The sequence below is a fragment of the Zea mays genome, chromosome 5, assembly GCF_902167145.1.
Source record: "Zea mays cultivar B73 chromosome 5, Zm-B73-REFERENCE-NAM-5.0, whole genome shotgun sequence".
Taxonomy (NCBI): Eukaryota; Viridiplantae; Streptophyta; class Magnoliopsida; order Poales; family Poaceae; genus Zea; species Zea mays.
In genome coordinates, this window is record NC_050100.1 from 183,211,769 (window position 1) to 183,234,958 (window position 23,190).

Here is a 23,190-nt window from a genome sequence, read left to right on the forward strand (position 1 = left end):
GGGCGAAGAGGAGTTCGTCGTCTTCCGGGGCTGAGCCCGAGTCCGAGCCCTGGGGTCGGGCGAAGCGGAGTTCGTCGTCTTCCGGGGCTGAGCCCGAGTCCAAGCCCTGGGGTCGGGCGAAGCGGAGTTCGTCGTCTTCCGGGGCTGAGCCCGAGTCCGAGCCCTGGGGTCGGGTGAAGCGGAGTTCGTCGTCTTCTAGGGCTGAGCCCGAGTCCGAGCCCTGGGGTCGGGCGAAGCGGAGTTCGCCGTCTTCCGGGGCTGAGCCCGAGTCTGAGCCCTGGGGTCGGGCGAAGCGGAGTTTCCTATGGCGCCTGGGGCCGGGCTTGGCTGCTGTCAGCCTCACTCTGTCGTGTGGCACAGCAGTCGGAGCGGCGCAGGCGGCGCTGTCCTCTTGTCAGGCTGGTCAGTGGAGCGGCGAAGTGACTACGGTCACTTCGGCTCTATCAACTGGAGGACGCGCGTCAGGATAAAGGTGTCAGGCCACCTTTGCATTAAATGCCCCTGCGATTTGGTCGGTTGGCGTGGCAATTTGGCCAAGGTTGCTTCTTGGTGAAGACTGGGCCTCGGGCGAGCCGAAGGTGCGTTCGTTGCCGTAGGGGGTCCTCGGGCGAGACGTAAACCCTCCGGGGTCGGCTGCCCTTGCCCGAGGCTGGGCTCAGGCGAGGCGCGATCGCGTCCCTTGAATGGACCGATCCTTGACTTAATCGCACCCATTAGGCCTTTGCAGCTTTGTGCTGATGGGGGTTACCAGCTGAGATTTAGGAGCCTTGAGGGTACCCCTAATTATGGTCCCCGACAGTAGCCCCCGAGCCTCGAAGGGAGTGTTAATACTCGCTTGGAGGCTTTTGTCGCACTTTTTTGCAAGGGGACCAGCCTTTCTTGGTTGTGTTTTGTTCCGGTGGGTGCGCGCGAGCGCACCCGCCGGGTGTAGCCCCCGAGGCCTCGGAGGAGTGGTTTGACTCCTTCGTGGTCTTAGTGCGCTTCGCAACACTTCGGCTAGTCTGGTTGTTCCCTCATGCGAGCTGGCCGTAGCCCGGGTGCACGGTCGGGTCCCAAGTTCTCAGGCTGGTATGTTAACGCTGTCAACGGTTTGGCCGGAGCCGGGTTTGCGAGAGCAGCCCCCGAGCCTCCGCACAGGGCGAGAGGACGGTCAAGGACAGACTCGACTTTTTTACATACGCCCCTGCGTCGCCTTTCCGCAAGGAGGAGGGGGGAAAAAGTGCCATGTTGCCCTTGGAGGGAGCCGAACATGGTGTCTCCAGTGAGCTGCGGACGGGTAATCCGAGTGGACGCCCGTGCCCCATTTGTTAGGGGTCGGCTAGAGGCCCGGAGGCGCGCTCCAAAAGTACCTGCGGGTGATCTGCCGGACCCGGTCCCCTTTCGACGGGGTCCGAGGGCTCGATGCCTCCCTCTGATGGGATTCCATTACAAGATCGTTCCCGCTGGTCTCGAAAATGTCCTAGGGTACCTCGGGAGCGCAGCCCGAGCCTTGGTTATGTATCGAACGTACCCAGGGTCATCCCTCGCTCTGTGTCTGAGGCGACTGTGAACCCTTCGAGGGCTAGCCTACGAACCCCTGATCAGTAGTGGGCGCGGAGCCCGAGTGGCCTGAGGCGGCCATTGAACCCTTCCGAGGGGCCGGCCTTCGAACCTCTGACCAGTAGTGGGTGTGGAGCCCAAGCGCTCTGAGGCGGCTGTTGAACCCCTCCGAGGGGCCAGCCTTTGAACCTCTGATCAGTAGGGAGGCTCGGGGCCTGTTTCCTTCGCGGAGAAGGATCCCTTTTCGAGGTATCCCCCTTTCTCGGTCCCTGTTGTAAGAGAGAGAAAGAGGAAAAGAGGAAAGAATACGAAATCGAGATGACGTGGCGCACCTTTTTGACGCGGTCATTATGGCGAAGGTGAAGCGTCGCTCGCTTCTCCTGCCAAAGGTGCCGCCTGTCCCGCCACGGAGTTAATGCGACGGGGAGAGTGGTTCGCGGGGCAGCCGTTGCGCGTGCGCGAGCCGTTTGAGGAACGGAACCCGGGCGCGCCGTCTTCACTCCGTGGGAGAGGGTTCCCTTGCTGTCCCTGGATGGGGCGCAAGCTTGGCTGACGACGTGACCGCTGCTTCCGCCCGCCTGCCACCGCCATTACTGCCGGCCCATTTTTGGCAGTACTGACCGTCGCGCCTGGCTGGCACCGTTGGGTCATACGCAGGGTTGCCTCGAGTCGTGGTACTGGTTCCGCAGTCGAGGAGGTGCGGTAGTGGTGCGAGTGGCGGTGCAGTTGCTCGCACGTAGCAACTGGCGCGCCGGTTGCATGACGTGTGGGCCTAGGCCTCCATGCTGGGTGCGTTGGAAGTCGGAGGGGTGCGCCCACTTGGCGCGGTTGCATGCCGCCTGCATGGTTGTCCGCCCTTTCACCCGCTGGTCTGGGCGATAGTGGAGGAATGCTCGTAACCGCTGGGCAGTTGCATGCACCGCGCGTGGCGGTTTGGCTTCTTCTGCTCTGGGCCAGCTTGCATGACGTGTGGGACCCAGCCCCCGCGCCGTAGGGGGAGGACCTTGGAGCGTGTTGGAGAAGACTCAGCCCGCGACGGCTGGGGACGCAAGTAGGGAGAGTCGCCTTTAAAAGGAGGGTGACCCCCTTGAAAGGCGACCATGTCTTCGCGCTCCCTTATGCATCGTGTCTTTCCACCTTCCAAGCCCCCGGATGGGGAACACCCGCAATCCTTCTGCCTTGTCGTTGGAGGAACGCAACTTCGTGGAAGTTGGTACCTTTCAGCCATCGTTCGGCTTTAAGGATTTTCATCAGGCAGCCCGGCTGCATCCCCTCGCCGGTGGTCACCCAAGACGGTGACCACCAGCCCCTAGGTGGGGAGAAGCAAGCCGGGCTGCGGCCCCCGCCCCTCCCTCAGCTTCAAGGATGTTTATCATCCTTGCTGGGGCGGAGAGCGAGGCGATCCGGGGCTCTACATCCCGCACGGGTCAGTTGGCCACCTTCTCTTCCAGCTTCTGGTGGTGGAAACCATCTTCCAGCTCTGCGGAGGAGGCGTCCTCCAGCCATGCCAGGGAAGGCGAACTGTTGCTGCCCAGCTAGGATGCAACATTCCGTCCTCTTCCTCGCTCTCGTGGCGAGGACGGGAGCGAGGACCTGCCGGTGCGCTTTGGAGCGGCCCGCGTTCGCCGGTGCAGCGTTGGTGGAGAGGCGGACGCCGCCGTCGGTGCTAACGTGGTGGCAGCCGGGGGAAGCTTCCCACCGTCGAGGCCGTCAGCGCCGCCTACGGGCTGGCCTCCGGCTCTTTGGCTTTGATGTCTGGTTCGCGTCCCTTGAGCGGGGACGCGAACGAGAGCCTTCCGGTGGCCGCGTCCATCCTAGGACCATAGCTACTGCTGCAGAGGTCGCTGGCGAGTCGCCCGGAACTTGTCGCCTCGCAGGCTCCCCGGTGTGGAGGTTGTTCATACCCGCGGGGACGGAACCGGAGTTCCGTTTATGATGGCACCTTGAATGCCGGTCTTTTGTTCATTGTGGCTGTCGGGGCCTGAACACGTATGTATTTCCGGCATGGGGCCGTGTTTTTTCCTCATTTCGAGCACTAAGACTCGCCTGTCGGCTATCTGAACCGCTTCACCAAGTGTGAGTTGCCTCATGCAAAGGTGACGAGTGAGGTATCCGTATCCCGGAGGCGTAGGAGTCCCTCGGCTCGGTCGGCCTTGCTGTCCGAGGCTTCTCTTGCTTAGTTAAAGGAAACCCTCGGCCGCTCTTCGATGAGCCGAAGCCGGGGGTAGCGGTGTCAGCACGGACAGAGGCTGAGTTGGCTCGAAAAGAAGACTTGGTCGGCCAGAGCCTGGCCGGGTCGTCCACTGGCGGGACCGACGCCGGAGTTGAGTTGCCGAGGCCACGGGCCGGGCTGATGTCTTCAGGGGACAGCTGGCCGAGACCTCGGGGTGGCCGACCGAGTCGTCTGCTCGAGCCGGATTCCTGGAGAAGACCCTGGCGGCGATGGCCCGGGCGTGGTGCTGATGTCGTCCTTTAGAGTGGAGATCCTCCGACCACGTCGCCGTCCGAGGCTAGGTCGGACCTCGCCGGAGGCGTAGTTGACGCCGAGGGTGCTGCTGCTCCCTTCAACTGTCAAGATCCGAGCCTGCAGGATCGGATTATCTTGTAGTGTGTGTATGTTTTCTGCGGCCGCCGAGGCCCAAACACACCATCGTCGTGTTGTAAAGCTGCGTTTCTTTTCCCCTTGTTTCGAGTATCTGGACTCATTTGTCGGTAACAGAATTGTTTGTGCGAGCGAGAGTTACTTTTCACGGAAGGTGATGAGTGAGGTATCCGTATCCCAGAGGCGTAGGAATCCCTCGGCTCGGTCAGCCTTGCCGCTTACGTGCACTCTTACTCGTCCATAGGGTTCTGTCACTGACGCAGTCGAGAAGGCCCGAAAAATCGTTTCGGCAGAGGAGCTTTCGAGCGTGAAGACTCGTTCGGTCCGTGGAATCACCTATCCGAGCGCGAGTTACTTATCACAGAAGGTGATGAGTGAGGTATCCGTATCCCGGAGGCGTAGGAGTCCCTCGGCTCGGTCAGCCTTGGCTACTTACGTGTACTCCGTCGTTTTCAGGATCCACTTTCGAAGTAGTCGAAAAGCAGGAAAGACATTCTGGCAGAAAAGATCTTTTTCCGAGGAAAATTTTGACGTAGAGGGGGTTCCCCCCTTTTAGCCCCCGAGGGAGGGTCGGGCTTTACCGAGGCAAGGCTAACCCTTCCTTGATGACTAAACTTTGCGTGGGAACGAGGCATACGAACAACTTGAAAGCATCTTAAGGGTAGAAGCGACGTAGCTGTTGGATGTTCCAAGCGTTGCTGTAGACCTCGCCTTGACTGTTGGCCAGCTTGTACGTTCCGGGCTTCAGAACCTTGGCGACGACGAACGGCCCTTCCCAGGGAGGTGTGAGCTTGTGCCGCCCTCGGGCGTCTTGTCGCAGCCGAAGCACCAGGTCGCCCACCTGGAGGTCTCGGGACCGAACCCCTCGGGCGTGGTAGCGTCGCAGGGACTGCTGGTACCGCGCCGAGTGTAGTAAGGCCATGTCCCGAGCCTCTTCCAGCTGGTCCAGTGAGTCTTCTCGATTAGCTTGATTGCTTTGGTCGGCGTAGGCCCTCGTCCTCGGGGAACCGTATTCTAAGTCTGTGGGCAAGATGGCCTCGGCCCCATAGACTAGAAAGAACGGTGTGAAGCCCGTGGCCCGGCTCGGCATCGTCCTCAGACTCCAGACCACCGAGGGGAGTTCCTTCATCCACCGCTTGCCGAACTTGTTGAGGTCGTTGTAGATCCGAGGCTTGAGTCCTTGTAGAATCATGCCGTTGGCACGCTCTACTTGCCCATTCGTCATGGGGTGAGCCACGACGGCCCAGTCTACCCGGATGTGGTGATCCTCGTAGAAGTCCAGGAACTTTCTGCCGGTGAACTGGGTGCCGTTGTCGGTGATGATGGAGTTCGGGACCCCAAAGCGATGGATGATGTTGGTGAAGAACGCCACCGCCTGTTTGGACCTGATGCTGTTCAGGGGTCGGACCTCGATCCACTTGGAGAATTCGTCGATGGCGACCAACAGGTGCGTGTAGCCCCCGGGTGCCTTCTGCAAGGGGCCGACTAGGTCCAGACCCCACACAGCAAACAGCCAGGTGATGGGTATGGTCTACAGGGCCTGAGCAGGCAGGTGGGTCTGCCTTGCGTAGAACTGACACCCTTCGCAGGTGCGGACAATTCTAGTGGCGTCGGCCACCGCCGTCGGCCAGTAGAAACCTTGTCGGAAGGCATTTCCAACAAGGGCTCGAGGTGCTGCGTGATGGCCACAAGCCCCCGAGTGTATCTCTTGTAGGAGCTCCTGGCCATCAGTGATGGAAATGCATCACTGGAGGATGCTCGAGGGGCTGCGGTGGTAGAGCTCCTTCCCATCTCTCAGCAAGACGAACGACTTGGCGCGCCGCGCCAACCGCCGAGCTTTGGGTCGGTCGAGGGGTAGCTCTCCTCGGTAGAGATATTGCAGGTACGGGGTCTGCCAGTTTCGATTAGGCGTGACCCCGCTCCGCTCCTCCTCGATGCGCAGTGCCTCACCCTCGGAGGCCGAGGGTACCTCAGGCCGAGCCGAGGGTGCCTCGGACTGAGCCGAGGGTGCCTCGGGCTGGGCCGAGGCTTTCTCGGGCTCGGGCGTGTCGTCGGTCTTGACGGAGGGTTGATGCAAGTCTCGGGAGAAGACGTCCGAGGGAACCGTTGTTCGCCCCGAGGCTATTTTAGCCAGCTCGTCCGCAGTCTCGTTGTAGCGCCGGGTGACGTGGTTGAGCTCGAGCCCGTAGAACTTGTCTTCCAGGCACCGAACCTCGTCGCGGTAGGCTTCCATCTTCGGGTCGCGGCAGTGGGAGTTCTTCATGACTTGGTCGATGACGAGTTGCGAGTCACCGCGAGCGTCGAGGCGTCGGACCCCTAGCTCGATGGCGATGCGCAACCCGTTGACCAGAGCCTCGTACTCAGCCACATTGTTGGACGCCGGGAAGTGGAGGCGTAGCACGTAGCGTAGGTGCTTCCCGAGGGGCGAGATGAAGAGCAGGCCTGCGCCTGCTCCTGTCTTCATCAGCGACCCGTCGAAGAACATGGTCCAGAGTTCCGGTTGGATCGGAGCTGTTGGGAGCTGGGTGTCGACCCATTCAGCCACAAAGTCCGCCAAGACTTGGGACTTGATGGCCTTCCGAGGAACGAACGAGATCGTCTTGCCCATGATTTCTACCGCCCACTTTGCAATTCTACCCGAGGCCTCTCGGCACTGGATGATCTCCCCCAGGGGGAAGAATGACACCACAGTTACCGGATGAGACTCGAAGTAGTGTCGCAACTTCCGCCGCGTTAGGATCACCGCGTACAACAGCTTCTGAATTTGTGGGTAGCGGATCTTGGTCTCGGACAGTACCTCGCTGATGAAGTAGACTGGCCTTTGGACGGGCAATGCATGCCCCTCTTCTCGTCTCTCAACTACGATCGCGACGCTAACCACCTGAGTGGTCGCGGTGACGTAGATTAAGAGGGCTTCTCCGGCAGCGGGGGGCACCAAGATGGGCGCGTTCGTGAGGAGCGCCTTCAGGTTCCCGAGGGCTTCCTCGGCCTCAGGGGTCCAAGTGAAGCACTCGGCCTTCCTTAAGAGGCGGTACAGAGGCAGGCCTCTTTCGCCGAGGCGCGAGATGAAACGGCTCAGGGCCGCAAGACATCCCGTGACTCTCTGTACGCCTTTCAAGTCCTTGATGGGCCCCATGCTGGTGATGGCCGTGATCTTCTCCGGGTTGGCCTCGATGCCCCGCTTGGAGACGATGAACCCCAAGAGCATGCCTCGGGGAACCCCGAAGACACACTTTTCGGGATTGAGCTTCACGCCTTTCGCCTTGAGACATCGGAATGTCACTTTAAGGTCGGAAAGGAGGTCGGAGGCTTTCCTCGTCTTAACTACGATGTCATCGACGTAGGCCTCGACCGTTCGGCCAATGTGTTCGCCGAACACATGGTTCATGCACCGTTGGTACGTTGCACCCGCATTCCTCAAACCGAACGGCATGGTAACATAGCAGTACATGCCGAAGGGTGTGATGAAAGAGGTCGCGAGCTGGTCGGACTCTTTCATCCTGATCTGGTGATACCCCGAGTAGGCATCAAGGAAAGACAGGGTTTCGCACCCAGCAGTGGAATCCACAATTTGATCGATGCGAGGCAGAGGGTAGGGAACTTTCGGACATGCTTTGTTTAGACCAGTGTAGTCTACACACATCCACCATTTCTCTCCTTTCTTTCTCACAAGCACAGGGTTGGCAAGCCATTCGGGATGGAATACCTCTTTGATGAACCCTGCCGCCATTAGCTTGTGGATCTCCTCGCCTATGGCTCTGCGCTTTTCTTCGTCGAATCGGCGCAGAGGCTGCTTCACGGGTCGGACTCCAGCTCGGATATCCCTCGGTATGCCGGGCATGTCCGAGGGACTCCACGCGAAAACTTCGGTGTTCGCGCGGAGAAAGTCGACGAGCACTGCTTCCTATTTGGGATCGAGCTCGAAGCCGATCCGGATTTGCTTGGAGGCGTAGTTGCTGGGGTCGAGAGGGACGGATTTAACCGTCTCCGCTGGCTCGAAGTTGCCGGCGTGGTGCTTCACGTCTGACGCCTCCTTAGAGAGGCTCTCCAGGTCGGCGATGAGGGCCTCGGATTCGGCGAGGGCCTCAGCGTACTCCACGCACTCCACGTCGCATTCGTACGCGTGTCGGTACGTGGGGCCGATGGTGATGACCCGGTTGGGGCCCGACATCTTGAGCTTGAGGTAGGTGTAGTTGGGGACGACCATGAACTTAGCGTAGCACGGCCTCCCCAGTGCTGCGTGGTAGGTTCCTCGGAACCCGACCACCTCGAATGTGAGGGTCTCCCTTCGGAAGTTGGAGGGCGTCCCAAAGCAGACGGGTAGATCGAGTTGTCCGAGGGGCTGGACGCGTTTCTCGGGGATTATCCCGTGGAAAGGCGCAACGCCTGCCCGGACCGAGGACAGATCGACCCCCAGGAGCCCGAGGGTCTTGGCGTAGATGATGTTGAGGCTGCTGCCTCCGTCCATGAGGACCTTGGTGAGCCTGACGTCGCCGATGACGGGGTCGACAACGAGCGGGTATTTCCCCGGGCTCGGCACGCGGTCGGGGTGGTTGTCTTGGTCGAAGGTGATGGGCTTGTCGGACCAGTCTAGGTAGACTGGCGCCGCCACCTTTACCGAACAGACCTCCCGACGCTCTTGCTTGCGGTGCCGAGCCGAGGCGTTCGCCACTTGCCCACCGTAGATCATGAAGCAGTCGCGGACCTCGGGGAACTCTCCTGCCTGGTGATCTTCCTTCTTATCGTCGTCGCGAGCCCTGCCACCCTCCGTGGGTGGCCTGGCCTTGTGAAAGTGGCGCCGAAGCATGGCGCACTCCTCAAGGGTGTGCTTGACGGGCCCCTGATGGTAGGGGCACGGCTCCTTGAGCATCTTGTCGAAGAGGTTGGCACCTCCGGGAGGTTTCCGAGGGTTCTTGTACTCGGCGGCGGCGACAAGGTCCGCGTCGGCGGCGTCGCGCTTCGCCTGCGACTTCTTCTTGCCTTTCTTCTTGGCGGTGCGCTGAGTTGACGCCTCAGGGACATCTTCCGGTGGGTGGCCCTGGGCTGCTTGTCCTTCCGGAAGATGGCCTCAACCGCCTCCTGGCCAGAGGCGAACTTGGTGGCGATGTCCATCAGCTCGCTCGCCCTGGTGGGGGTCTTGCGACCCAGCTTGCTCACCAGGTCGCGGCAGGTGGTGCCGGCGAGGAACGCGCCGATGACATCCGAATCAGTGATGTTGGGCAGCTCGGTGTGCTGCTTCGAGAATCGTCGGATGTAGTCCCGGAGAGACTCTCCCGGCTGCTGTCGGCAGCTTCGGAGATCTCAGGAGTTTCCAGGGCGCACATACGTGCCCTGGAAATTGCCGGCGAAGGCTTGGACCAGGTCGTCCTAGTTGGAGATCTGCCCCGGAGGCAGGTGCTCCAGCCAGGCGCGAGCGGTGTCGGAAAGGAACAGGGGGAGGTTGCGGATGATGAGGTTGTCATCGTCCGTTCCACCCAGTTGGCAGGCCAGCCGGTAGTCAGCGAGCCACAATTCCGGTCTCGTCTCCCCCGAGTACTTTGTGATAGTAGTCGGGGTTCGGAACCGGGTCGGGAACGACGCCCGTCGTATGGCGCGGCTGAAAGCCTGCGGACCGGGTGGTTCGAGCGAGGGACTCTGATCCTCCCTGCTGTCGTAGCGCCCTCCACGCCTGGGGTGGTAGCCTCGGCGCACCCTCTCGTCGAGGTGGGCCCGACGGTTGTGGTGATGGTGCTCGTTGCCGAGGCGACCCGGGGCCGCAGGCGCTGTGTTGCGCGTGCGCCCGGTGTGGACCGAGGCTTCCCGCATGAATCGGGAAGTCGCATCGCGATGTTCCGAGGGGTACCCCTGCCTTCGGGAGGCGGAGCTTTCGGCCCATCGAACCGCGGCGTCCTCCAGGAGATTCTTGAGCTCTCCCTGGATACGCCGCCCCTCGGTGGTTGATGGCTCCGGCATCACGCGGAGAAGCATTGGCGCTGCAGCCAGGTTCTGGCCGACTCCACTGGGAGTAGGTGGCGGCCTTACCCTGACATCGTCGGCGATGCGGTGCTGGAAGCCCTGGGGGAGATGACGCACTTCTCCGGCCGGAGGTTGGCCCGCCCATTCCTGCCCGATGTCCCGGCGGATCGACTCAAGTGTTCCTGCTCCCTCGTCGAGCCTGGCCTGCATCTCGCGGATTTGCTCGAGCTGTGGGTCATGACCCCCCGCCGGGACGGGGACCACAGCTAGCTCCCGAAGGATGTCAACGCGAGGCACAGGCCTAGGGAGATCACCGTTCTCCGGCATACCAAGATGGTTGCCTTCGTCGGGACCCCCTAGATCGACGTGGAAACATTCACGACTTGGGCCGCAGTCCTCGTCGCCGAGGCTGCGGCTACCGTCGGAACAGTCGAAAAGGCAATAGTCGCATGCGGTCATGAAGTCCCGCATGGCACTGGGGTTACCAAGTCCGGAGAAATCCCAACAGAAGTCGGGCTCGTCATCTTCCTCGGACCCTGAGGGCCCGTAGGTCGAGACGGCCGTCAGCCGGTCCCAGGGTGACCGCATACGATACCCCAGAGGGTTTGGACTCGCCTCTACGAGAGCGTCCACCAAAGCGAAGTCGCTTGGTGGGTCGAGGCTGAATCCAAAAGGCGCGAGATGGGAACCGGTCGGTACCTCTTGGTCGACGGGCGATGACGAAGTCACGTCAGGGACTGACTGCACCGTCGTCTCAGGTACGAGGGTGACGCCCAGCAAGTCCTTCACGAGCGTGCTGGCGTCGTCCGTTTGCTTGGGATTGGCGTGTTGCGGGGAGACGGCGCTCGTCTTCGTCTCAGACGCGAGGTCGATGCCCGACGTGCCCCCCGTTGGGGCGCCGGCGTCGTCGACTCGCTCGACAGCCGACGAGGTGCCGCCTCCTGCTTGGCCTTGGTTGCCCCACCTCCTCCTCCGTCGGCGGGGGAGGGGACGAGGCGAGCTTGAATGTTGTTCTTCCACCACGTGGGGAAGACATCGTCGATTCCACCGCCGGCGGGCGGGCTGTCGGCTGCCATTGTCGCTGTCGCGCGGCGGGGGAAGGAGTATCATGTCGTAGCTGCCGTCGAGGGACATGAACTTGAGACTCCCGAAACGGAGCACCGTCCCGGGCTGGAAAGGTTGCCTGAGACTGCCCATCTGGAGCTTGACGGGAAGCTGTTCGTCAACACGCAGCAGGCCCCTATCTGGCGCGCCAACTGTCGGTGTTTCGAACCCGGGGGGTCCCTGGACCGACGAGTAAATTGTCGCCGCGTGCCCCAGCCCAGATGGGTCGGCGCGAGACGGAGCGCGAAGGGGGGAAGAAGCCGGAGGGAGACAGGCGTACAAAGGGGAAACCCGCGGCCTTCGTGTTTGTCCCGCGCCCAGGTCGGGTGCGCTTGCAGTAGGGGGTTACAAGCGTCCACGCGGGAGGGAGCGAGCGGCCTCACACGAGCGCCGTTCCGTCCTTCCCCGCGCGGCCAACCCTATGTAAGAGGGCCCTGGACCTTCCTTTTATAGGCGTAAGGAAAGGATCCAGGTGTACAATGGGGGGTGTAGCAGTGTGCTAACGTGTCTAGCGGAGGAGAGCTAGCGCCCTAAGTACATGCCATCGTGGCAGTCGGAGAGGTTTTGGCACCCGGTTCGTGTGGTGTCGTGGCCGTCGGAGGAGTGCTGGAGCCTAGCGGAAGGACAGCTGTTGGGGCTGTCGAGTCCTTGCTAACGTCCTCTTGCTTCCGTAAGGGGGCTGAGAGCCGCCGTCGTCATAGAGCGTGCGGGGCGCCATCATTACTTGTTTGGCGGGGCGAGCCAGATAGGACGCCGGTCTTGTTCCCCGTAGCCTGAGTCAGCTTGGGGTAGGGTAATGATGGCGCCTCCTGCGACGTGGTCGGTCCGAGCCCTAGGTTGGGCGAGGTGGAGGCTCCTCTGAGGTCGAGGTCGAGTCTGTCTTCCGAGGCCGAGGTCGAGTCTGAGCCCTTGGGTCAGGCAAGGCGGAGACCATCGACTGAGGCCAGGGCTGAGTCCGAGCCCTGGGGTCGGGCGAAGTGGAGTTCGTCGTCTTCCGGGGCTGAGCCCGAGTCCGAGCCCTGGGGTCGGGCGAAGCGGAGTTCGTCGTCTTCCGGGGCTGAGCCCGAGTCCGAGCCCTGGGGTCGGGCGAAGCGGAGTTCGTCGTCTTCCGGGGCTTAGCCCTAGTCCGAGCCCTGGGGTCGGGCGAAGTGGAGTTTCCTATGGCGCCTGGGCCGGGCTTGGCTGCTGTCAGCCTCACTCTGTCGTGTGGCACAGCAGTCGGAGCGGCACAGGCGGCGCTGTCCTCTTGTCAGGCTGGTCAGTGGAGCGGCGAAGTGACTACGGTCACTTCGGCTCTGTCAACTGGAGGACGCGCGTCAGGATAAAGGTGTCAGGCCACCTTTGCATTAAATGCCCCTGCGATTTGGTCGGTTGGCGTGGCGATTTGGCCAAGGTTGCTTCTTGGTGAAGACTGGGCCTCGGGCGAGCCGAAGGTGCATTCGTTGTCGTAGGGGGTCCTCGGGCGAGACGTAAACCCTCCGGGGTCGGCTGCCCTTGCCCGAGGCTGGGCTCGGGCGAGGCGCGATCGCGTCCCTTGAATGGACCGATCCTTAACTTAATCGCACCCATCAGGCCTTTGCAGCTTTGTGCTGATGGGGGTTACCAGCTGAGATTTAGGAGCCTTGATGGTACCCCTAATTATGGTCCCCGACAATATCGCAGACCATTAAAGGCTAATCCTGCCAGCTGTTTTTCTGCTAAATGAATTTGGAAGCATCGGTTTCTTGTATCCCGGAATCTCCGGTTGTAATCATTAACAGATTCATCTTTCGCTTGTCGCAAGGAAACTAAATCTACCAAATCTAACTCAGTCACCAGAGAAAAAGTGGTCATGAAATTTTTGTTCTAAATCCCCCCATGACAAAATAGAATTAGGAGGTAAAGTGGCGTACCATGCAAACGCGGTTCCTGTTAAAGATAATGAAAATAAACGCATGCGAAATGCTTTTGTGCCGGCCAATTCCCCTAACTGTGCTAAAAACTGGCCTATATGTTCGCGCGTATTTTTTCCTTGGTCACCCAAAAATTTTGCAAATTCGGGTATCCTGGTTCCCTGTGGGTATGGGTGGTGATCAAATCGGCTGTCATAAGGTTTCCGATATGATTGCCCCCCAGGGACCATGCTTACTCCGAGCTTATCTCGGAACGCTCCGGCTATTTCTTCCCTTACTATATCAATGGCAGCCGGTGCAAGACCATCGGCTCTCTGGTCAAACATAGGTGGGGTTGGCTAAAAATTAGCATGTTGTCTTTCCCCCACTGGTTATATGGTGCATTGCCACTTGCCCTATATGGTTCATAGGTTTGATCGTTCCTTTCCGGCCTTCTAGGTGGGGCCGGAAAGCTTTCTTGGGCTCTAGATCTTGAATTAATGGGCTGATGTATTGCATAGTGTGATGGGAAGTGTTGCTGGGACGAGTGAGGATTCAGGTAACAATCCTCCTCAAAAAGGTCATGTGCGGACTGTCCGGACATTGGCCCGAACCGTCCGTGATTATATGCGGACCGTCCGTTGTTGTATGCGGACGGTCCGACTGGGTAATTCGGATTCTGTGCCATATGTGGTGGCTCGGGTGCATGTCTGGGTAACTCATTAAAAATGGGCCCGGTTGTGGCTGGCCCGGATGGTCCACGATCACGGGCGGACGGTCCGGACATGTGCAGATTGGCTGATTTACTGCTGATTTGCGGTTGCTCAGGGTACGTGTCCATCGGCATCCCACAAAGGTGTTGGTCGTGACAACCTATAGACGATGTATTACGTGTGTTACCTCCTAACTCAACCTCGTGCGAAGGAAAATTTGCAATGCTAGATTTATCAAATGCACGTGCTAGTCTCTTATAGTCATTTTGCATACCCCCTATGATATTTTGCATTTGTTCTCGCTGCTCATCTACATAATTCTTAATAGATTGCGACTCGTTTGTGTTACTTACATTGAGGATATCTGGTGTGGGTCGAAGCGAAGCCGGATCCATCGCCCGTTGTCGGACGACCTTGTTGTTCCTGTCCACTTTGAAGTTGGCCAAGAATTTTGCTTTTGCCTCCTGGATCAGCTGCTCCTTGTGCTCCTCGAATTGGAGTTGTTCGTCGGCCGGCAAGGTTTCCCAAGTCGGCTCTATAATGTTGCTGGGGGAGACTTCAGAACTATCCCTTGAACCGGCCATTGAGGGCCGATTTGATAGGTCTAGATGTGTTGTCCCCAGCGGAGTCGCCAAAAGTATGTTGACGCCTTTTTGGAGCGCCAAACACTCAACAAGAACCGTGGTGGTGCTCTCTGGTCAGGCGCGGACGGTCCGCGGCCAGGGGCCGGATGGTCCACGACCTGGCGCAGGGACTAGGGTTTCCTGCCTGACGGCCGGACGGTCCGCGCGTGCGCAAGGGCGGCGGAAGATCGCCGGCGGCGCCTGGATCTCGCTCTCGGGAGGGACCCCGTCGGGGAGGAGAGATCCTAGGAGTTGTCTAGGCTCGGGCAGGCCGACCTGGACTCCTCTAATCCACGTAGAGTCGAAGAGAGGCGAAGAATTTGGGGATCGGAAGGCTAAACTAGAACTAGACTAGAACTACTCCTAGAAAATAAATGCGAAATAGAAGTGTTTTGATTCGATTGATGATTACAAATCGGCCGTATACCTCTCTATTTATAGAGGAGGGGGGCTGGACCCTTTACACAACTGATTTCTGAGCTAATCCCGCTAATCTAGCTAACAACCGTAGCACAAAACTCGGAACCCTAATCTGTTCTGCGCACGCGTGGACCGTCCGGCTCACAGGCGCGGACTGTCCGGACCGCGGACTGTCCGACCTCAGGGCCGGACCGTCCGCACGCTCATTTTGGTGCCAAACATGTGCAATCTGCAATTTGATTTGGTAAGTTGATGAGAGATTTGGGCAGTAGTGGTGAACTGGTGATTTTGCAGACATGTGTGCGGAGCGATGAGTGCGGCCGCGGGGAAACAAGGAGCTGTGCGGGTGTGGAAGCGGGTTTTGTTGTTTGGTTAGAAATTAGAATAGTGCTGGACCAGAAGAAAAAAAGATAGACATAAATTTTAGTTATTTAGAGCTAGTTTGAAAGTGATTTCTAGAGATTAAGAGAAAAAATATTTTAGGCCTAGTTTAAAAACTCTATTTTTACAGGGTGCTTCTATTTTCTTAAAGGAAATTAATTTATTTTCTCTTAGGGCCCATTTGTTACGCTTCATTTTGAGAAATTGGAATTTGACTAACGGAATAGACTATTTTTTTTAGAATGTGACATTCCACAATTTTCTAAAGTGTATATATAAGTCTATCTCAAATTCATGGGGCGAGAGATGAAAATTGATTTTATAGATTTACATGCTACTTTTAATGTATAATTTATAGCATTGTTCTACTTGCCTCTCTATAACATAAATATAGTGTATAACTATCTTTCTCGTATGATTTAGGATAATATATAAATATATTATATAGACAAATATATTAACTTAATTAGTTTTGTCTAAATTGTAATTATTAGAATGAAATCCAATTCCAACGAAACATACGAGGCCTTAGTAAAATAAGAATCTTTTGGAAAAATGATGATGGATTAACTCATTCTATTCCATAAACTAAAACAAAAAAAATGATTGAGAAGTTGATGGACTACCTCATTCCTCAAACCAAACATGTTATTAATACAAACTAGCTCTTAGGGCATGTTTGGTTCATTTAGTTAGGTCCCTACCCTTTTTGCTGGTATGGACTAAAAGTATTTATAACACATTAAATAAATCATAAGAAGATCACCCGCAATTAGTGCAATAAATGAGAGGCAAAAAATAAAATTAATATGATTTAGTTCCTTTTAGCCACCTCTTGAGGGACCTAGTCTCTGTTTTAGTCCCACCGTTTAGCAATTTAGAGCAACGCCAATAATTATATAAATTTTAGCTCTCTAAATTATAGATTTAAGAAGTTGCTAAATAACTTGGGGAGTAAAAAATATGAATTCTCCAATAGTTCTCTAAATATGGTTTGTAGTTTTGTTTTATATATATCCACATAAAAAAGTCACAAATATCATCAATTACCTTCATTATCTATGTAATGTAGTCAAGATTTTTGTTTAGAGAGTTGCTAAATAGTTGCCAAACGTAGAGAGGAGATGAGATAAAAAATTACTAAATTTATTAAGTTCATTTAGATAACTGTTGTTGGAGAGGAATTTTTATGTTAATTAACTAAATTATTGATTATTGATTTATGAAGTCTTTTAAAGAATTATTAGAATTGCTCTTAGAGGCTGAATAAGACTAAAAATAAAGGAACTAATCATTACTCCTTCAAACCAAACTACTCCCTCAAACCAAACGAGTCCTTAATGTTAAATATGAATATAGATGCGATACGAAGATAAACCGTCGCTCACGTGTTTCACATCAGTTCTATTTCGAGACTGGAGGCCGTATTGGCCCTAGCAGGGTACATGTGAACGCGTGTCTGAGTACACTGCAATTAACCGAGAGCACCAGGGATGCCATCCGTGTGCGAGGAGGCACACAGCAGACTAGTTAGCTGACTTGTGGGACACTTCCACCGCCAAGATTTTTCTTAGTCAATGTAATGCTTACCAGAAAACAAAAACAGGGCGGAAGGCATGAAGACGGAAAACAAAAAGCGAAGCTGTACGAGGCAGGCACATGGTTGTAAGTTATTTGTTAGCTATCATATCTATTTATCCAATCTGCGCTTTGCAAATTGCACAACGCAGTGTACTGCTTGATACTGTGGTGCAATCTGGCTCTTGCCTGCTCAAAGGCATGGTTTGAGATATGTGATCCCTGGTCAGTGTGAAATCCAGCTTATAGCTGGACCGAATCTTCGTTTCTCCTCTGCAGCTCACAGCTATTCCTTCTTGCTTTTCTTACTGGACTTGGTAAAGTTTGACAAGCAGGCGATCGCTAGCATCACCACAACCACCGCAAAAACTGCAGAAGAAAATAAGGGAATTATGAAGATATTGCAAGGACCAATGCAAAACATCCACAAGACTGTTCAGGGGGATTTAATGTAGATTTATATGCTTGGAATGCTTGCGATGGATGTGAGTAGCATACCAGCTATGATGACAAACAGCATCAGAGCAAGCCGGTATCGTGTTAGCCATGGGAGCTCTGTTTCGAGAGTACAGTGACGTTGGAAAGTATGGGTTTGTCTTTTGATTGCATGCGCTTCCGAGGGCTGCAGTTCAGATATAGGGAACTCTACGCTGTGAACAGAATGACCCTCAACATCTCTTAGTTCAAGTTTAATCCGCGGAGGTACAGCGTTCCAATCAATTTCAATCGCTCCAAAATTTGGTTGGCCTGAAACAGCAAAACACAAACGAATTAACAGTACAAGTATAAACAGAACAGAACAGAACACAGAAGGAAATGAGATAATCATAGAGAAATCTTAGTGATGCCTTAAGATGTTCTATGATAATACAATATAAATGAACTCATTTTTGTTTGGGGAGTTTTAGTTTAGTCCAAAACAGAAAGAACTTTTGATCTTAAAAAAAACTAAGAAATTCAGTAAAACAAAATAAGTTATCTACACTGGTTGATTCATACTTATAAGGTTCTACCCAAGAAAGAATTGTACCTATTGTACATGATTTATATTGGCAATTTGGGCTCAAAACTCGCATGGTAGTTGGTGTTAGTATTGCCAGAAGTCTCATAAGAGGTTGAAACACTTCTGGCACAGAGTTCTCGACAGATTGGGTAAGACCACTCGAAGTAACATCATATGATGGGTATTCAGCTCCACAATCGAATCTGGTGATTTCTCCGAAATGGACATCCCCACTAATAAATAGCACTCCAGGTCTCTGCAAACAGTCACACGGTACATAGATGTTTCATAAGAGTAATGAACACATAAACATCTGATATCATGGTATCTTCTAAAAGACTCAGGATTTTCCTTGAAAAGTTGACTGAAGGAGCGCCAACAAGTACTGCATTTTATTATTTATGGAAATGGTAGACCCTGAATAATAGCTTGTCCACAGGAAAGTAATAGTAACTAACCTTACTACTATCAATCAATCTGAACAGCCTTTCTCTCTCCCTCGGGAAGCGTGCCCAGGACTCCACATAGAACAAAGGCCCAGTAGTGGCTGAAAGATTAGACACTACCTGTACATGGGAACATAGCTATCATACAAATGGAAGTTACACTGTATCATATAAAAGAGAAAGAAAATGCAGTTGCTTATTGTAGTGAAAGCATTAAGACATAAAATAGAGGGTGATGAACCAGTAGGATATTCTCTGCCCATTGAAGAGCTGCCAAATAGGTAAAATGTACTATTCAAATTCGTAATCAATACGATCACAGGTAGGGGGGGGGGGGGGGGGCAGTATCAAACAATACCAGATATTTTATACTGTCAGTCAAATAGTGAAGTAGAAGTATACAACTTTCGTAAGGTGCATTTCCATATACATATTTATGACATTGTAAAAGCTTGTTAAGGTTTTTCAAAACTTCAATGCAGCCCATTAGTTCAAAATTAAGGTGTGCATCCAGAAAGCTCCATGGGAGTGAGCAGTTTAATAGATTTTGCTATGAAAACTCATGGTATATGATTCCTATCTGATCAGCTTCGGCTCCTGGCTAGATCAGTTTTTGAAGCAGATTAAAAAAACAATAGGTCTACCTGGATCGAAGATCCAATGATGGTGATCTCTGATTGTGGACCATGAAGCTCCCTCTCTAGCCACTGCCACTGGGGATCTCCCAGAATAGTTCCATCACTTAATAGCGGGTCTCTGTGATATCTGGTATCCAGCAAGATTACCTGCAATACTGTGCTGTTGCCTTTAATTCAAAATTGACGATGAAGTACAATTTACTAAAGAAGGCGCAAAGGCACTAGTTCATATTTCTTATATTGATCCTGGATGGATGACCATTCTAGACTTCATACGTTACACCAGCTTTATACCCAGTAGGACTTGTGTATACTTGAAACGACTACTGGGAATCTGGGATGTTGCTTTACATTGATTGAGACATGTAAAGATGTAACATATGTGTATGTTGTAGCGATGTACTAAAGTTAATAGGTTAATATCCAGTTTAAATTGGATAAATATCAAATATCCATAAAAAATAGATGTAAAAACTAGACCAACCTAGGAGGAACTAGGTGGCATTTTATTACGAAGAAAATAGGCACCCAAATAAGCCTCGACGAGGACTTGAACCTGAGCTAGCTCTGCTCAGCTTCCTACATGTGAAAGTTCTCAAAGTTTACATTATTCTATCTTTTTTTGAATAAACTAAAGTTACATTATATATGAGGAGAACATGTTTATTACTTAAAAATTCGAACCTAAGGCTCAGGATGCATTTACCAGATATCGACAGGGGGAAACAGTATAGCAGTGTGTCACACTGTTCATAAAGGGTTCCTTTTTGGTCTAAAAGAAATATGTATTTTTTGTGTTTGTATCCTGCAAACATAATTGAGCCTGGTCTTTATTTTTGCATCGCTACCTATTGCTGAACACGCACTTCCCTGTTGTAGTTATCTTAAGAATTTTAAAACACAAAGCAACGATTGGATTCAAATTCACATGGTAGCAAGTTATTGAAACTTGGACATCATTAAATCCAAAATATTAATGGCTGAATAAGCTTGCATTCAAGGAACAAATAACGAAGCCAAAACAGAGCTAAGGGTAAGCAGCATGGATACATGATCCATTAGAATTTGTTTTGAAGGAAATTTTACTAGACTCATAATAATGAAGAAAAGGAGAACATATCAAAGTTTGGAAGAATCAATGCATCATGAATACAACGATGTGTGTTATTTGAATAAGAAATTAGATAAACCTTCTCTAGTTAACAGCAAATGGACATGACATAAAATTATAAGAGACTACACCTTCACACGTTTTCCTTCAGGGCCAAACATGTATGAGGCATAAACACCAGCTTGTTTCCTCCTAAACAAACAATAATAGAGTATTAAATTATCAGGCAGGGAGATTCCTCCCCATGTTGAACGTAAAAAAAATCAATAAGATTATTATGAGGCATCCGTGGGTGTATGTCTGTATGTATGCATATCCCCAAACTTAAACAGAAATGTCTGGTCACATCCTGGAAGAAAACCTAATATTACTGTGACCACAAAAGTAACAAGGAAATGACATTAGAGCAACAATGGCAATAACATTCCATCCTAAAATTCTAATAAAGAATGCAACCACAAAAAAATGGAAAATGAAAGAAATTTATGTTAAAAAAGGAAGAAATTTACAAGAAACTTGGTACAACTATTGGACTGTATATATGTAAAACATACAACAACAAACGCTAGAGGGCAGACCCAGTGTTGGAGGCTCTCACATAAGTAAGATCTAGGGGAGGGATAAACCGATGCAAGCCTTGCACCCGATGCGGAGAGGCTGCTTCGAATCCATGACCTGGTATTGCAGTGAGAAAATTCTCACCAATGCACCAGGCTTGCCCTTCAACAACAAAGGCTGGAGGCAAATAAAATCTAAATGGCATCAAGCTGTTATAGGTGCAAATTGATAAGTTGATAGTGATCCATTAGTTGAAATAGATACAGAGCAAAAAAAGAACTCACTTATGAATTGTATGATGGTTAAAGGATAAAAGGAAAGTAAATAGACGTTTGAGTGTCCAAGTTTAGATGAATTCCCCAAGTACTGTGCTGTTGATGAAATGTGGTATTTCTAGCGAAGGGTGCTGTTTTGTAATGAAAAAATATAGGCGTAGACACAAGTATGTAAAACAGGTTGTAGAGCAACGCTTTATAGAAAACAAATAGCTTACCAATGTGCTTGGTGTGAATCGATTTAACAAATAATAAGTCAATAACTACACAACATAAAAATGAAAACAAATTGACTCCAGTGTTTCTAAGTGCATACCGTTTACTGTCTTCAGGTTCATCCAAGAAATCTAACATAAGCCTTTGAGCAATCACTTTCCCACTAAGTTCTTTTCCTGCATCATTCAATCCATAATCATGGTCATCCCATGTTCCAAGAACCTGCAATTAGCAAATTTCAGTGGTGACACCAATTTGCCATCTTTCAGAAGAGGAAAGAAGCAGTGTTGCAAAGTCTCCGTAAGGGTAGAACATACATAAACTGTAAATAAACGAAGAGACAAAGTGACACCCAGCCCACAGTTGGAGATTAAGAGGGTGTTTGGTTTAAAAAAGCAATCCATTCTAGATGAGGTGGTGCATCATGAGTCAATTCCACAAATTTAGTGAAATAAACTCATTTTTTATATTATTACTAATTATTAGCCTACGAAGAATGAAATAGTGATGAATCAACTCATTCTATTCCATAAACCAAACAAGAAAGCTAGGAGTAAGAATATGATGAACTACCTCCTTTCTCAAACCAAACACGCTGCCATAGAACCAACTCGGGACTGGGGAGTGCATTCTAGTATTTCGATTTTATATACGTTTGCCATTATTGGGAGTGCATTCTAGTATATTCGATTTTATGTACGTTTGTCATTATTGTAATGCTGTATCGTCAGCATATCCATACTGTTGAGTGTTGAATCTTTACAGGATCAAGACGAGCCGCTCCGACATTCCATGGGCGAGAAAACAAAGGATCGGAGGCCTGACCTGAGCCCTCTCCCTGAGCCTGGCGTACCCGGGCTGCGCCCTGGCGAGCTGGTACCGCCTCCGCAGCTCCTCCTCGGTGGAAGGGTAGAAGCGCGGCACGTTCTTCCAGGGCCCCACGGTGCGCTCCCTCCCGAAGACCCGGAATGGGCGCTTGTTGTCGCCGTAGACGTTGTCCCCGAGCCAGACGAACACCTGCGGGTCGAACCCCGCGACGGCGTTCCAAATGGGCTGCACTAAACAATCCCCGTCACAACTTGATCGAAATGGGCGGGCATGGCCGTGTGGGCGTTCCGTCGACCACCTGGGGCTCGCTCTGGTTGGCACAGGATCCGAAGGCGATCCTGGACACCACGGCGTCGGGGGCGGCGCGGACCGACGAGGACAGGATCAGGAGAAGGAGGAGGGCGAAAGTGGCCGCCATTGCGGGTGGGGAGCGACGTACGAGCGAGCCCGGCAGAGACGAGGCGGTGAGGAGAAATTCCCAATTGCGGGAGAGGTGGACGTGTGGTGGTGGGGTGGGGGCGATGCCGATGGCAGACCGCAGACGCACGGAGAGAGAGAAAGAGCGAGGAAGAAAGTTGGAAGCTCCTTGTTTGTTTGGCCTTTCTTTTCACCGGTTCCGTTTTAACTAATTAATTAATATTAATGCGGTGGAAATTGGAATGGTGTGGACATCTGCGTGCCGTGTTTCTCTCCTGACGCCGTGATCGTGGTGATGTTTCTAGAGATAGAGAACAACATGCAGGAATTTGCACCATGTGCTAGCCAAGTTGCAGCAAAGTGCATCACGTTGCTAGTTTCCATTTTGAGCTGGGATATTTCCAGAGCTGTCACCTGTGGTTATGGGGATGTTTGGATCCGGGAGCTAAACTATACTGATTAAAGTTTAGCTCTAAAATATTTTTTACTATTTTTATTACTTTTAACTCTTTTTATTTAGATCTTTAGCTTATAAAGTGACTATATTTTAGTTATTTCTGTTTTAGCTCTGGAATCCAAATAGGCTCTAACCAGAGAAAACCTAGTTCCAAATATTTGTTGCTTAAAGCCTTAAACGGCTCGTGGAGCACTTCGTTGTGCAATTCACATTCAGAGAAGAGATCTAAGGGACTGTTTGTTTTAGCTTATAGATTATATAATCTATATTATAATTTAAATTATATAATCCAAATTATAATCTAGATATATTATAATCTATATGTAGTTGTTTGGTAGTTTAGATTATACAAATGTAGATTATTTACAAAGACAACAATATCCTTATTTGTTTATTTGAGGTGAGAAAAGAAGGATATCATATATTGTAATTTCTATTTACATAACCATGAGTAG

The 23,190-nt window shown here is 52.5% G+C and overlaps 1 protein-coding gene across 1 annotated transcript; it reads right to left on the reverse strand.

Moving 5' to 3' along the window:
* Positions 1 to 16,529: 16,529 nt before the first annotated feature.
* Positions 16,530 to 22,544, reverse strand: LOC100282921 (alkaline phosphatase D). The gene is made up of 9 exons (NM_001155826.2): positions 22,160 to 22,544; positions 21,859 to 22,086; positions 21,134 to 21,255; positions 20,116 to 20,176; positions 18,880 to 19,020; positions 18,248 to 18,355; positions 17,817 to 18,045; positions 17,285 to 17,533; positions 16,530 to 17,155 (listed from the first exon to the last, which is right to left on the reverse strand). Exons 1-9 carry the CDS (start codon positions 22,277 to 22,279, stop codon positions 17,073 to 17,075), a joined length of 1,341 nt encoding a protein of 446 aa, NP_001149298.2. The 5' UTR covers positions 22,280 to 22,544; the 3' UTR covers positions 16,530 to 17,072.
* Positions 22,545 to 23,190: the final 646 nt, after the last annotated feature.